Consider the following 16,229-nt stretch of genomic DNA (forward strand, 5'->3'; position numbering starts at 1 on the left):
CTATCAGACAATGGGGGCATATCCTAGCAGTATGCCCCATTGTATGAGATAGGCCAACCCTTTTAACACCTCTATGGCTCGAAGTTTGGGCCTGACTTTTTGCATGACATAACTTAACAGGCAAATATTACTCCTTTTTTTCCACTTCAGATGAACATTTTGTGAAAGTATGCTTTACTAGAGACCAAGCAGATGAAATTACAACTCATCTGTATCTGATTTTGTACAATACTGCTAATATTTTATATCCTTAATTCACAGGTGATTAGAGGAAGAATGAACCTCAAAATACTAAAAAATGTATGGTAAATAAGAAATGTATTTCCCCTCACTACTTGTCAGTCTGTAGCATTTTCTGCGTGATCAACAAACAATCCGTCTTGTACAGGGGCGGACTGGGAAATTAAAGTGGCCCTGGAAAAAAATTAAATAAAAGTGGCCCCATTTTGTAGGCAGGTCCAAATTAACAGAAGGTGGTGCAACACAAGTAGGCGGGTCAACAAAACCATAGTGCAATATACTGTCCCAGCAGAACCAAATAACATAGTGTAGCACAATTTCCTGACCCAAAAGCTGGCCCTCTGTGGTGGCCATCAATAGCTACCATCTTCTGTCCTCCTCCTCCAGTTGTCTATGGAGCAGGGTGGGTGGGTGATGGGGGTGCGTAGGAGATGAGATGCGGGCCACAGCAGTGGAATTCTGGAGGGCATGTGTGCTCACTGGCTGGGTACATGAGTTCCTGATTCTCACAGTGTTAATTACTGTACCCAGCCAGCAGCAGAGGGGAGGACTGGGGCATCGGCCCACCGAGAAATTTCCCTGTAGAGTCTATGGCCAATCCGCCCCTGGTCTTGTACAAATTGAGCAGGCAGCACAGGTGTAAATCTCCTAAATCTCCTGTGTGATCTCTTGCATCTTTGGCCTGTGGATGACTGAGAAGGTGGAGATTAGTAAAGTTTTGAGGCTTAACAATCTTTTTGTCCAACTGCAGGCATGGCAGAGCGGGAAAGCTGATGCTCCAGCCAGTTGTTTTACATCCAGTCACAGGACAGGGAGGAGGAAAATGGTGACATAGTTGAGACAGGAAGATTACTTTTACATATTTCTCAGTTTTAATGGTAACATGAGACAAAATAGGATCAATGGAAAGGAATAGATGAAGGGGGAGGGTCTGTGCCATTTTTGTCCATTTTCTGTATTTAGTGTTCTTTTAAGTAAATGTGTACAATTATATTAGCAGTAAGTCACAAACTATGTTTCCATGAAATAAAAGGGGTTTATTTCATTTATTAAAGTAGACTCTAACAATGACTCTTTCCTTTCTATACATACTGTATACCTTTAAATAGTCTTTGAGGAAGGCAAAGTTATAAGAGAAAGGTGATTGAAATGTCATTATATTTTATAGTACCACACACACATTGCAGTAAAAATAATAAGACAACTTGGAGGATGACAGGAAAGTACACACAGACAGTAAGTTCTGGGTAGCTTATTACAACAGAGAAAGTACATCACACAACACTGCTTAGTATTTTACAAGCCGACAATATTCAACTCTGCATAGTTATACATATGCTGTGTAATAATTTATTTTATATCGCTTTCCACTAGTCACTATCTGGCCACAGGAAGCCTGACATTCATTGTAAAATGTGTTGCTGTGAAATCTATCAGAGCAGTGCTCACAAGATTGTGGTGGGTTCTGCATGCTGCCAGATAGATAGGCATAAAGCAGAGTGTGATCACTTATGTGCACAAACTCCAAAAATGCAGAAAAAATTAAAGACTAAGCATGAATGCAGAGAAGTATGGTCACGTCCACTACAACCAACACATAGGTTTCATTGAATTCCTACGGACACGTGGTAATGTGCAAGGAAGGGAATATGGTAAACAGCAGTTAAATTATGTGCAAATTACAAGGTTTAATAAATAAAATACAAAACATTAAAAGATACCCAACCAAGGAAAACAATGAGTACCCGCTCAAAAACAGATGGAGGGCCTTTCGGCAGCTATGAATGATTTTTCCGTAAATGTCATTACTAGGTGTCTTGGTTGTTGTATCTGAAACTGACGGTGAGCAAATACATTACCTTCATGTAGAAGGTAAGACTTAAGGAAAACACATACATGCTTTCTGTAAAGTACAAGAGTCTGGTGGGAAATGTCTGGAATATGTGTAAACAGTTTAAAAAGTTAACAAAGGAAAGAAATTCATCATTTTTCTTTCTAAAGTGACCACAGGGACAAAGTGAATGACTTCCTTTTTGGTGGACTCTGCTCTGCCTACTGTTTGTGTACATGTACTTTGCCTGCACTGTAGAGTGGCTACATGCTTGCAGGCATGTATGACTAAAATCATGTAAACTATAAAGACCACTGCATCCCTTTTGGTTCTTTGCTCATCCCTCTTAAAATCAATCTCCGTAAAGATTTTATAGCAATTTATGGTGTTCTGATCTACCTCAAAATTAAATGATAGCATCCCACGAGAAGTCAGAATGATGCTAAAAAATGTTCAGCGATACTTCCACACGTGCCCTAGGCTCACCAGGAAAACCTTCATGTGTTCAGTTTGACAGATCTAGATGGCGGGCATGCATATCCACTTGGTTCAGCAGCATAAAACCTGGCTCTAATGTGAATACCCTTTTATGTATCTTTCCTAAGCAGCTTCTAACTCCCCAGTTTCTAAATCTTCCTACACATTTTGCATCTGTGGATCAACATCTGGAGGTGGAGACAAAGCCTAAAAGGTGAAGTGTCTAGAGAATATCGAAAATGCCCGCCTGGGTCCTCAAGGCAGTAGGCAACATCCTCATTTTCAGCGTGCCATCTGCTCCACAGGAGAAGATACGCTTTTTCTCTCCCACTTCAATCTGCATGACACCCGCACCAATATTCCGAAATATCGACTGCTTTGCGTGCTCGTTCTTAAAAGAATGAATTAGACCATGGCCTGTTAACTTCCATACCTGTGTCAAATAAGACAAAAACAGCCATTTAGCCTAGAAGCAGTACAGTAATGAAATAGATTTTAATTAAGCTTTAAACACAATCGGACATGTATGGGGATAACTCTATGCATTACCTTCATATTTCCTTCTGCTGAGCCAGTGACAAAACATTCTTCAGAACTATCCAGGGCAAGAGCTTTCACTGCAGAGTCGTGGGCCTGGAAGGTATGAAGGATTTGCCTTTGTCTAATGTCAAAGATACAGACGTATCCTTTCCGGCCACCAGTAATCAAGAGCTGTTGTTTTGGAGCATATTGGAGAACTGTGGCACCATTATCATGGCAGTTGAAAGCTAAAAGTAAAAAGAGACAAAGTTACCACACAACTCCCTTACTAATGATATATGTACTTTATACCTGTTAATCAAGCTTCCGCTTTTACTCAGTCTAAGGCCTCATGCACATGACCGTTGTTTAGGTCCGCATCCGAGCCGCAGTATTTCACTTCAATGGGGTCGCAAAAGATGCAGACAGCACTCTGTGTGCTGTCCGCATCCGTTGCTCCATTCCGTGGTCCAAAAAAAATATAACCTGTCCTATTCTTGTCCGTTTTGGGGACGAGAAAAGGCAGTTATATTAATGGCTGTCCGTGCCATCCGAGTTTTGCGGATTCGCAATTTGCAGACCGCAAAACACACAACGGTCGTGTGTATGAGGCCTAAGGCTACTGCACAAGGGTGCAAGTTTCAAAAAGAAATTCCACACAGATTTTGTGCAGATCTCTCTGCGTTTCCGCACGTATTAATTGTAGATTTTGATTCGTTTTTGTCCCAATTTCACCCTCCGCATTGCAAAGGGTGAAATCTGCACTACGCAGAAATAACTGACATACCATAAACGTCTAAATCCGCACAGCAGATTGGTTTTCACATGCAATGAAAAAAGTAAAGTCACATGCCATTTGTCATATCTCATTCACATTGCTGCTACTGTATTACGCGAAAGTTTTTTCGCACAAAAATCTGAGCAAAAAAAAACGTGTGTAACCCACAACGTGTGTAGGTAGCCCAAATGAACATTATGTGAAGCAGCATGTATATATAGTATGTGTAAGCATATATAGGTATTGAAAAAAAGGCAAATCAATGAATGTACATTAGTATAGAATATAAGCGCTGATATAGAAGATGTCTGGTTTAACTGGCTTCTTAGTAAAACTTCGGTTAGTTTCCCTCCTGTGTCTGGCTGTCTTGGTAAGCTGTTTCAGGCAAAAGTGCTGGGAATCGGCCGGACAACAAAACGCTGCGTGCAGCCTTTCTTTCCGGCATATTTGCGAGGTAGTGCCTGGATCTCTAACGAACCCCATTATAGTCCATGGGGTTCAGCGGGAAGGCATCAGTATCTGGCAATATCGGATTCGGAGAGCTCCAGCAAGCTGTTCTATGCTGGAAGAGCCTGCCTGGAAGGTAGCTGCAGGTGTGAGACTAGCCTTCGTTAAAGGGGTTGCACCCAGTTATCCAAAGGAGTGGGGGATTATTAACCGATCCAAACACTGCGACACCCACTGATTCCAAGTATGGGGTTCCCATTTCATGTGACCTAATGGAGTGGCAGGTCGGACATACACCCTGCTGCTCCATCCATTTTCTATGGGACTGCCAGAGATACCAAAATACATGCTCGACTATTGCCAGCAGTCCCATCAAGAATGAAGTGACAGATTGCATGAGGTTGACCTACACCAGTCAGTTATCCCCTATCCTGGGGATATGCCATAAAAGGCCAGAGGGAATACCCATTTAATTGCCTTCCATCAGCTGTCCTGCAATAGCCTAAAATAAAAAATCTTAAACCCACCCCCTGTTCTCTGGGGCACTGGTCCGGTTCTCCTGCTGTTACTTTTTATGCAAAGCAGTGACAGGCTACAGTGTCAGTGACGTGCAGATTACAGAACCTCACCACTGCAACCAATCACTGACCTCAGCGTTAGAAAGCTGATGACAGTGATTGGCTGCAGTGGTCAAGTGCACTGGACGTCACCTCTGCAGCTTGTAAACGAGCAGTGGCAGGCGGACTGCACCAGCGATACAAAGAACAGCACTGGAAAAAGGGGCAAGGTGATTTTATTATTCTTGGCTATTGCATGGATAATTTTTCATTATTTTGGACAACCCTTTTTACACTCCCACAACTCTCTAGCCGGCAGCAGCTTTACCATCTGCTTATTCTGTAACATATATCCATATATTAGTGCCCTGTCCTGTAACACTTGCATATACAAAAATACTTATTTCTTACCATGAACAAGACTGTTACTTGGTGATATCAATGTGTCCCAGAGACAAACATTTCTAAAATAAAATAAAATCAAGAGTTATGGCTACATAGCAAAAAAAAAAAAAAAACAACAACAACAACAACAACAACAACGTGTGTCTGTACACAAGACTTCACTGTGCTGGCCACGCCCCCCCTTCACTGCTGTCTGCTCTCTCCCTGGATTCTTAACCCCTTCAGCTATACAGACAAGGCAGAAGGCTTTACTGAGTAGCTGCAGGCAGTGAGGAGACAAATGCTGGGCACAGGAGCTGACAGACTAGAGGAGTTCTGCACAAGAACAGGTAGGGGGAAAATCCTGTGTGTATCAGCAGTGTCATTGTACAGCTGGGACTTGTAGTCCTACACATACAACATGCTGCTGAGTCTCCCAGCAGGCAGACATGTCACTCAGGGCAGCACTTGTATCCACTCCCTTTGCAGAGCAGGGGGAGTGGAAGAGATTGCTGTTATTGTAGGTAAACAAACAGCCAAAAGACAACCAGGGAAATGAGGAAATATAATTTTTTTAACCTAAAACCTGCTTAGCTCAGTTATATATTGCTGACCATCAGATTTACAGTGCTATATATATTGTTTTCATAACTCAGACAACCCCTTTAAGGAAATAGCTGATCTCTTTGGGAACATATAACAAAAAAGCGTAAATCAATCCAATACATAAACTTTACAAATAATTTGTATATCTAGGGTTATGCAATATAAAATAAAATAAACTTATTAAAAGACTGGTACAGGGGGGTGAGGGCTTATAATCTACAAAGGAAGAGGGATGGAGACAGTAACTGGTAAAAGAGTAAAATGCAAGCAACGTAATGATATATCATACCTATTATCATTGGATTGTCCTGTTGTAGCAACCAAGCTTGACGAGGTAATAAATGCAAAGTCACTTGTGGTTTTAGTATGACACTGCCAACGCTGCAAAAATGCAATAAATAGAAAAGATATATGAAACCGGTTGTTTTGGGAGTACTGTGTATTAGTGATTGACAGATATTTCATAGGCGCTTCAAACAATCTTACACACTGTAGGCCACATGGATAACATAAGGATCAAATGTCAGGCAGCCTAAAAGACCACTTCCCTCTTTTTTATGTGAGGAATAGTTATATACATAGATAGGGATAGTGATGTACTTTTACTTAAAGGGGCTCTCCTATATTGATGAGCTATCTGATATTGATGACCTATCCTGAGGATAGGTCATCAATATAGGCGAGCCCAGAGAACCCCTTTAAAGGGAACCTGTCACCGGGATTTTGGTTATAGAGCTGAGGACATGGGTTGCTAGATGGCCACTAGCAGATCCGCAATACCCAGTCCCCATAGCTCTGTGTGCTTTTATTCTGTAAAAAACCATTAGATACATATGAAAATTAACATAAGAGTCATATCTTACTTGTGTGACCAGAGAAGAGTCATATTTTCAAGCTCTGACTCATCTCAGGGTAATTCCCATATGTATCAAATCGTTTTTTTTACACAATAAAAGCACACAGAGCTATGGGGACTGGGTATTGCGGATGTGCTAGCAGCCATCTAGCAACCCCTGTCCTCAGCTCTATACCCTTTAATAGCACGGTAATAAATAAATGAATAAGGAAGCAACACTGAAGGTAGGGCATTGCTGGATTTGAGGATATAGAATATATGGAACCATTTTCCCTTACCTAACACAGCTATAAAACGATGAAAGTGACCTTAGGTCTAGACGGGGAGTCTAGTCAGCAGGAACCAACCATTTAGAGTGGCTGGAAGGGCTTGAATAGTGACTCTATTGGAACAGCACCTTAGCTACTGTACGTTCATCAATTGCTGTACTGCTTCTGGTTCCTGCCCACGAGAGAAGAAATGTATGGCACAAGGAGCAGGAGTGAGATTAGAGGACCAGGCAAAAGTAGGATTCAAACGCCTTGACCTGTCAATCACCTAAAGAAAGGATGAGCTTGATGGACACAGCACTGAGGTGCTAGAGCCCTTGGCTTGGTGCTCCAAACAGCTAATTTGTATATTTGAACAAACTATTTTTTCCACTGAAAGCAGTAACAGATTAACAAATATGCTAGCTAGCTGTATGGAGCACAAAGGACGGGCCCTAGCACCTCACTGCACCATCTGTCTTGTCTCTGTGTCCATGATGCTCATCCTTTCTTTAGGTGACTGACAGGAGAAGGCGCCCAAATTCTGCTTTTGCCTGGCCCTCGCTCCTGCTCCGTGTGCCACAGTTTTCTTCTCTCCTGGGCAGGAACCAAAAGCAGTACAGCAGTAGATTAAAATAATTAAGGGTATTCAAGGCCTACCAGTCACTAATGAAGGGTCTGATATGTAAAAACCTGCTGACAGAATAACTTTCAAGAGAATGTGTCATTAGAAAATGAAACATATTTTAACGAATTTTTGATAATTTTAGTTTTCCACGTAATCCATATATTTAAACAAAAATTATAAAATCCTGCAGTTTTTGGAGGAGCGAGACGCTGGGCCCAGAGCGGAGCCTCGGTGCAGGAGAGGTAAGAGTAGTTTTTTTTTTTTTATTCTGATCTGAGGTCTGATACGGGTTAATAATAAAGGGCTGATCTGAGGCCTGATAGGGGTTAATAATAAAGGGCTGATTAGAGGTCAGATAGGGGTTAAAAATAAAGATCTGATTTGAGGTCTGATGGGGTTCTGACATGGAGGGCTGATATGAGGGTCTGATCTGAGAATCTGATATGAGGGTCTGATCTGAGAATCTGATATGAGGTCTGATGAAAAATATTTTTTTCTTATTTTTCTCCTCTAAAATCTGGTGTGCGAAAAATACGGTATGTCTAATAATTGGCGCCACTTCTTGGTTTATACAGATCACTTTACTGCAGTTGTATACCATTCTAATCCTGCCTGTAATGATATCACCTCTGTGTATAGATAAGACAGGATCCACCATTTACAATAGGTGATTGTCAGCGCTTATCTATTCTTCCCGTGTACAATGACCTCTGCACAGATCACAGAGCATGCCTAGAAAACTCTCCCATAGAAGTCACTGAGGTCCCCTCCTGACCATTGTGTCTATGGACCATGGGGCTGCCATAAAGCAATTTTATTAATGCTTTCTAAATGCTGTTAAGAAAAGCTCAGGCAAGATGGCCGCCCCATAATCATGTTCAGGAAATATAATACATAGATCTGCAGTCAGAAAATAAAAACAGATTACAAAAAAGGACATTTTAACTGGCAGATAAGATTTTTGGTGACGCATTTCCTTTACAAGGGGATTACTTTTTCAATACAAGTTATTCTTTGTATGGTGAAAAGTTATATTGTTTTCGAATATAAGTCCTGTTGTCTACATATTTCAAGTACAGATGTACATCTCGGTACAAGACACAGGTCAGAGAACTGACTTTAACACTCTGTCTATCACACGCCAACAATGGAGGTTTCTACTGAACGACTGCAAGTAGAGATCCTAAAAGGATCAATAGATTTTTGCATCCTAAACCTCCAACTTGCTCTACTGCTCAGAATGAGGGTACTAAACATAGGAAGGCGTCACCAGCAGCTGGCAGGACCCATTTCAGGGTGTCGGCAAGTGTATGTCAGCTAAGGCTACTTTCACACTGCCGTTCGGAGCGGGTCCGTCTGATGTTTCATCAGATGGATCCGCTCCTATAATGCAGACGTTTGCATCCGTTCAGAACGGATCCGTCTGCATTATAACTTAGAAAAATTTCTAAGTGTGAAAGTAGCCTGAACGGATCCGTCCAGACTTTACATTGAAAGTCAATGGGGGACAGATCCGCTTGAAAATTGAGCCATATAGTGTCATCTTCAAGCGGATCCGTCCCCATTGACTTACATTGTAAGTCTGGACGGATCCGCTCGCCTCCGCACGGCCAGGCGGACACCCGAACGCTGCAAGCAGCGTTCAGGTGTCCGCTCGCTGAGCGGAGCGGAGGCTGAACGCTGGCAGACTGATGCATTCTGAGCGGATCCGCCTCCACTGAGAATGCATTAGGGCCGGACGGCTGCGTTCAGGACCGCTTGTGAGCCCCTTCAAACGGAGCTCACGAGCGGACACCTGAACGCAGGTGTGAAAGTAGCCTAAGGCTACTTTCACATCTGCATTTTCCTTTCTGGTTTCTGTATCTGGCAGGGGATCTCAAAACTGGAGGAAAACGCATCTGTTTGAATAATACAACTGGCTGCATCCATTCAGAACAGATCCGATGAACATGCCAGATCCGACACTAAAACCCCTTTGTGTCTAAAAAAAAACGGATCCGGCACCATTGACTTAAATGGATCTGGCATGTTCATTTTTGATATACTACATGTTTGGCATGTAATACATGTTTATAGCATGTTCAGTTTCCCATGCCACACACAAAAATCGCTGATTGCAGCGGTTTTGTGTCCGGCGTGGGAGCGCAACAAACCGGAACCGAATGCATCCTGGTGCACTCTGTTCTGGTTTGTTCAGTTTTGTCCCAGTTGACAATGAATGGGGACAAAACTGAAGCGTTTCTCTGCCGGAACTCAATACCGGTAAGGAAAAAGCAGATGTGAAAGTAGCCTAATCCCCGATAAATGCCCTCACCCCCGTCTTGATGTCACAATGCAGAGACACAAAAGAGCAGTAGAAAAAGAGATGCTCCAACGATGGCAAACAGAAAAAGATAATAGCCATTACTTAATAACAATACTAGAATGGGTTTTAGTTAAGCAAAACAAAACAAAAAAAACGCCAGAGTGCTTCAGTAGATGGAATAAATAATGTAGATACATTTTACTGGGTTCATGACTGGATAGAGGATATTTTTTTTCTAGCCTAATGGATGCAGCTGATATATAATAAGTCTGCTGTGCTTCTGCTGTATAGAACAGAGCATCGTGTTATTGTGGTTGCCAAAGTGCAAAGGAAACCACTTAAAGTGAAAAAACACCAACGAATCACATATACTGTTTTCTATATGTGCACCCTATAACACAATGTGAAAAGCAAGCTCCTTCTAAGTTTCTCTGCACATATTGGTTAAATCAGTCTGTTAACAAGATGTAACACTCTGCAATCAGGAAGCTTTACAGGTGAAACAAATAAAATAAAATCAGAAATGGGCGATTATTCAGAGTTTTATGGAAAAGGGTGACAAGTCCACAGAATATACAAATGGCTTCACTAAAATAGCAACAGTGTCATTTTAAGGTTTGCTGGAAGCATATGATTAAATTAAATTCTACATCTTCAATGTGAATACATATTTGAACGGGTTATAATGAAAAAGTTTAATTCAGTTATCGCTCTGATTGCAGCTGTAAACATAAAAATGACCTTCAGGGAGGAAATCTTCCTTTTCTGACTATACTGCTGTACTAAGTGGGCTGCTGAATAAGTGGAGTTAAAGAACCGGAGTTCTGGTGCGGAGTGTGATTTCGTGGGAGTGATTGCAGGTGGCTGAGTGAGGTGTGAAGCGGAGGTCCCTGAGAGTTAAGTACTTGTATTTTGGTACTGCCATTTTTTTTCTCTGCTCGGTTAAGGGGAGTGGCGTGTGCTTCCAGGTGCTATTTATTGCACCACTGAACTCTTCCAGAGCTTGCTGTACTAAGTGGGCTGCTGAGCAAGAAACTAAGGTTTGATAGATTTTCCTTGTGTGTTGTTGGCTTGATTCTAGCTAGTCCCCCAACTGCAGCAGACAGGGTCTAATTCTAACTCATATGTACCGTTTTCCTTCTTTACTGTTCATCCCTATTTAAACATGTGCTCCATGGACAATGCTACTAAGGCCGAATGCACACGGCCGTGTTCCGCAGCCGAGAGCGGTCCGTGGTATGCCGGGCTGGATTCCTGTTCAGAGCAGGAGCGCACGGCGTCATTGGTTGCTATGACGCCGTGCGCTTCATGCCGCCGCTGCTGTACAGTAATACACTCGTATAGATCATACGAGTGTATTACTATAGTGCAGGAATCCAGCCCGGCATACCACGGACCACTCTCGGCCGCGGAACACGGCCGTGTGCATTCGGCCTAAGTGTGTGTCCTGTGCAATGTACAGTTTTGAGAATGACACAAATATTAGTTTTCACAGAGTTTGCTGCTAAACTGCTTTTAGATCTTTGTTTCAGTTGTTTCTGTGATGTAGTGAAATATAATTACACGCACTTCATATGTTTCAAAGGCTTTTATCGACAATTACTTGACATTTATGCAAAGAGTCAGTATTTGCAGTGTTGGCCCTTCTTTTTCAGGACCTCTGCAATTCGACTGGGCATGCTCTCAATCAACTTCTGGGCCAATTCCTGACTGATAGCAACCCATTCTTTCATAATCACTTCTTGGAGTTTGTCAGAATTAGTGGGTTTTTGTTTGTCCACCCGCCTCTTGAGGATTGACCACAAGTTCTCAATGGGATTAAGATCTGGTGAGTTTCCAGGTCATGGATCCAAAATGTCAACGTTTTGGTCCCCAAGCTACTTAGTTATCACTTTTGCCTTATGGCACGGTGCTCCATCGTGCTGGAAAATGCATTGTTCTTCACCAAACTGTTGTTGGAAGAAGTTGGAAGGGTGTTTTGGTACCATTCTTTATTCATGGCTGTGTTTTTGGGCAAAATTGTGAGTGAGCCCACTCCCTTGGATGAAAAGCAACCCCACACATGAATGGTCTCAGGATGCTTTACTGTTGGCATGACACAGGACTGATGGTAGCACTCACCTTTTCTTCTCCGGGCAAGCCTTTTTCCAGATGCCCCAAACAATCGGAAAGAGGCTTCATCGGAGAATATGACTTTGCCCCAGTCCTCAGCAGTCCATTCACCATACTTTCTGCAGAAGATCAATCTGTCCCTGAAGTTTTTTTTGGAGAGAAGTGGTTTCTTTGCTGCCCTTCTTGACACCAGGCCATCTTCCAAAAGTCTTCGCCTCACTGTGCGTTCAGATGCGCTCACACCTGCCTGCTGCCATTCCTGAGCAAGCTCTTGCCTGGTGGCACTCCGATCCCGCAGCTGAATCCTCTTTAGGAGACGATCCTGGCGCTTGCTGGACTTTCTTGTACGCCCTGAAGCCTTCTTAAAAAGAATTGAACCTCTTTCCTTGAAGTTCTTGATGATCCTATAAATTGTTGATTGAGGTGCAATCTTAGTAGCCACAATATCCTTGCCTGTGAAGCCATTTTTATGCACCGTAATCATGGCTGCACGCGTTTCTTTGCAGGTCACCATGGTTAACAATGGAAGAACAATGATTTCAAGCATCACCCTCCTTTTAACATGTCAAGTCTGCCATTTTAACCCAATCAGCCTGACATAATGATCTCCAGCCTTGTGCTCGTCAACATTCTCACCTGAGTTAACAAGACGATTACTGAAATGATCTCAGCAGGTCCTTTAATGACAGCAATGAAATGCAGTGGAAAGGTTTTTTTTGGGATTAAGTTAATTTTCATGGCAAAGAAGGACTATGCAATTCATCTGATCACTCTTCATAACATTCTGGAGTATATGCAAATTGCTATTATAAAAACTTAAGCAGCAACTTTTCCAATTTCCAATATTTATGTAATTCTCAAAACTTTTGGCCACGACTGTATGCGTGCCTTGTGATTACATTTGCACTAGATGCAATCGTGTTGCATATTTGGAAGCCCAAATCTTGGATCTGAATAGGCAGCTTGAAACACTTAGGGGCATTGCAGACCTGGAGAGAGGCTTAGACCTCACTCTGCAGGCACTGACTGGGGTCAGTGAAATGGAGGTGGGAGGAGGAGGACAAGATCAGGACTATCAGGTCAGCAGTTGCGTTAATATAGGAAGAAGGGGTAGAGGGAAAAGTGCCAGGGAGGCTAGTCCTGAGCTGGAACGCCCTAGTAAATATGCCTGTTTGGCTGATATTAGGGATGAAAGCCCAGGGCCAGCAACACTGCAGCAGGGCGTTTCTCCTAGCAACCAGGAGGATGACCGCTGCAGGAAGGATGGGAAAAGGAGTGCAGCAAAGGTTAGACAGATGCTGGTGGTAGGGGACTCTATTATTAGGAGACCGAGACCGTGAATGCCGAACAGTGTGTTGTCTTCCGGGTGCTTGGGTTCGACATATTGAACAGATTGACAGATTGCTGGGTGGGGCTGGGGAAGCCCCGGCGGTCATGGTACACATTGGCACCAATGACAAAGTCAGGGGGAGATGGAAGGTCCTTAAAAATGATTTTAGGGAACTAGGAGAGAAGCTCAAGTCCAGGACCTCCAAGGTAGTGTTTTCAGAAATACTACCAGTACCACGAGCGTCACTAGAGAGACAACGGGAGCTTAGGGAGGTAAATAAGTAGCTCAGAAGCTGGTGCAGGAAGGAAGGGTTTGGGTTCATGGAGAACTGGGCTGACTTCTGTCGGTTACAGGCTCTACAGTAGGGACGGGCTGCACCATAATGGGGAGGGTGCAACTGCCCTGGGGGAAAAATGGTTAGATGGCTGGGGGAGCTTTCAAACTAGGACCTGGGGGGAGGGTCATACTAATAAGGGGGTAGATAGTGTAGATAGAGAAAGGGATATAGAAGTGTGCTGTTATGTTTAAAACTTCACTTTTATTTGGGTATATTTATTAAAACTTTTTTTATTAACAACAAATACTGCGACGACTAAAATTCCCGGTGGTTGCAGATTATCTCCTTCACTTAGCAGGTTCCTGCTGTTTGTGATCCTTCACAGCAGCGTAACTTCAGGCTTAAGTACTCCGGCTGACAGTTATCTATATTGCTATACTAGCTGTAAATTTACTCCTCTTGAGGAGTTCCCCATCTGCTGGCCACTGCTACTAAAACACACACACATATATATAAATCCTGCCTCCAGACATGTTTCGCTGGACACCCAGCGTCTTCAGGGGATCGTGCAGGTATGTGTGTTGGGGGCGGAGACCATCCTTTAAGGGTTCGGTGTCACATGACCTTCCTTTAATGGCCAATCATGTTCCCTTTATATCCATCCCTCTGTCATTATGTACATCTCCTTTCTTAGTCGTTGCAGTATTTGTTGTTAAGAAAAAAGTTTTAATAAATATACCCAAATAAAAAGTTTAAAACATGAAGACAGGTCCTAAGGACCATTTTTTGTGGCACTATTGAAGTAATCGTCGTACATGTGCCGAGAGGTCCCATGATTCTGTAATAGTGGGGATTTAGTGTGGGCTGGGGTTAGCGAGGAAAGTAGGGAGAAGACTGGGCATAACAATACACTTATGAAAAATAGAACTGCTGGTAACAAAAACCTGTTACATACAAACATCAACCAAGGTAACCCAAAAATCCTGAATATTCACTTTATAGGTAATAGTAATTTATAATGTATTCTCACAAATGCCAGAAGTCTAGCTAGCAAAATGGGGGAGCTGGAGGTTATGGTACTAGAAGAACACATAGATATAGTTGGTGTGGCTGAGACATGGTTGGATTCTTCGCATGACTGGGCTGTAAATATTAAGGGTTTTACACTATTTAGGAAAGATAGGGTCAATAGAAAAGGAGGTGGCGTGTGCCTGTATGTGAGGAGTGATCTGAAGACAAGTGTGAAAGAGGCAATTGTGGGTGAGGATGTGGAAACATGGGTGGAAGTTCAAAAGGATATAAACACTGAAAAAATAATATTCAATATAAAATGATACCGCGCACGAGGATTGTACCTGGTATCATTTATATTGCATGTTAGTTAGTTAATTGAGCAGCAGTGTTGCGGTCCTGCTGTGATACCGCGGCCTAATTTAGTGAGGCACAAAGCTAAGCGCTATTGAAGCAATTGATCACGGCACTGAACAAATAATACTTGGTGTAATCTATAGACCCCCTAACATCACAGAAGAGATAGAAACACAACTGTATAACCAAATAGAGCGGGCTGCACTAGCTGGTACAGTGGTCATAATGGGAGATTTTAACTTCCCAGACATTGACTGGGGTCATGATTCTGCCTCAACCGCAAAGGGGAGAAGATTCCTCAACTTGCTGCAGGACCACTTCATGGGCCAGTTTGTAGAAGCTCCCACTAGGGCCGATGCTCTGCTGGATCTGGTAATCTCTAATGATTCAGAGCTTGTTGGAAATGTTACTGTTAGAGAAAAACTAGGTAATAGTGACCACAATATAATTATATTCCCCCTAAACTATAAGAAGCAAACTCTGTCAGGCAGAGCAGACACTGAATTTCAAAAAGGCTAAGGCTACTTTCACACTAGCGTTCGGGGCTCCGCTTGTGAGCTCCGTTTGAAGGCTCTCACAAGCGGCCCCGAACGCATCCGTCCAGCTACCAATGCATTCTGAGTGGAGGCGGATCCGCTCAGAATGCATCAGTCTGGCAGCGTTCAGCCTCCGCTCGGCTCAGCAAGCAGACACCTGAACGCAGCTTGCAGCGTTCGGGTGTCCGCCTGGCCGTGCGGAGGCAAACGGATCCGTCCAGACTTACAATGTAAGTCAATGGGGACGGATCTGTTTGAATTTGACACTATATGGCTCAATTTTCAAACGGATCCGTCCCCCATTGACTTTCAATGTAAAGTCTGGACGGATCCGTCTGAAGCTACTTTCACACTTAGAATTTTTTCTACAATATAATGCAAACGGATCCCAAGTCTGCATTATATGAGCGGATCCGCTCTGAACGCAAGTGTGAAAGTAGCCTAATTTCCCTGGGTTGAGGGCAGCATTTCAGGGCATAGACTGGGAGCAGCTACTGTCACAAGAATAGGACATGTTCTATTTTTTTCAGGAACGAAATTGCGTATCCCGAAAAACGGATCCCGAAAAAACGGATGCGGATCCCGAAAATGCGGATCCAGGAAATGTGGATTTGCATCCGTTCCAGCCCCATTGAAAGTGAATGGGTCCGCAAATTGCGGAACGAATGCGGATCCAAATTACAGACGTGTGAATGGACCCTAATACTGAGGATAAACGGGAGAGCTTTAA

At 43.0% G+C, this 16,229-nt stretch overlaps 1 protein-coding gene across 8 annotated transcripts in view; it reads right to left on the minus strand.

The window, feature by feature from the left end:
• Positions 1–1,262: 1,262 nt before the first annotated feature.
• The window catches only part of DMXL2 (Dmx like 2), a 181,602-nt gene continuing 166,635 nt past the window's right edge, over positions 1,263–16,229 (minus strand). For 5 of the 8 annotated variants that reach the window (XM_040413981.1, XM_040413977.1, XM_040413980.1 and 2 more), the window contains 4 exons: positions 6,129–6,220; positions 5,261–5,313; positions 3,098–3,315; positions 1,263–2,981 (listed from right to left, as the gene is read on the minus strand). In XM_040413981.1, coding sequence (XP_040269915.1) covers positions 2,772–2,981; positions 3,098–3,315; positions 5,261–5,313; positions 6,129–6,220 — 573 coding nt within the window. In that variant the 3' untranslated portion in view covers positions 1,263–2,771. The remainder of the gene's footprint in view (positions 2,982–3,097; positions 3,316–5,260; positions 5,314–6,128; positions 6,221–16,229) is intronic. The other 3 variants (XM_040413983.1, XM_040413978.1, XM_040413982.1) reach the window with 1 other exon arrangement.

Source organism: Bufo bufo, chromosome 1 (genome assembly GCF_905171765.1).
Source record: "Bufo bufo chromosome 1, aBufBuf1.1, whole genome shotgun sequence".
Lineage (NCBI taxonomy): Eukaryota > Metazoa > Chordata > Amphibia > Anura > Bufonidae > Bufo > Bufo bufo.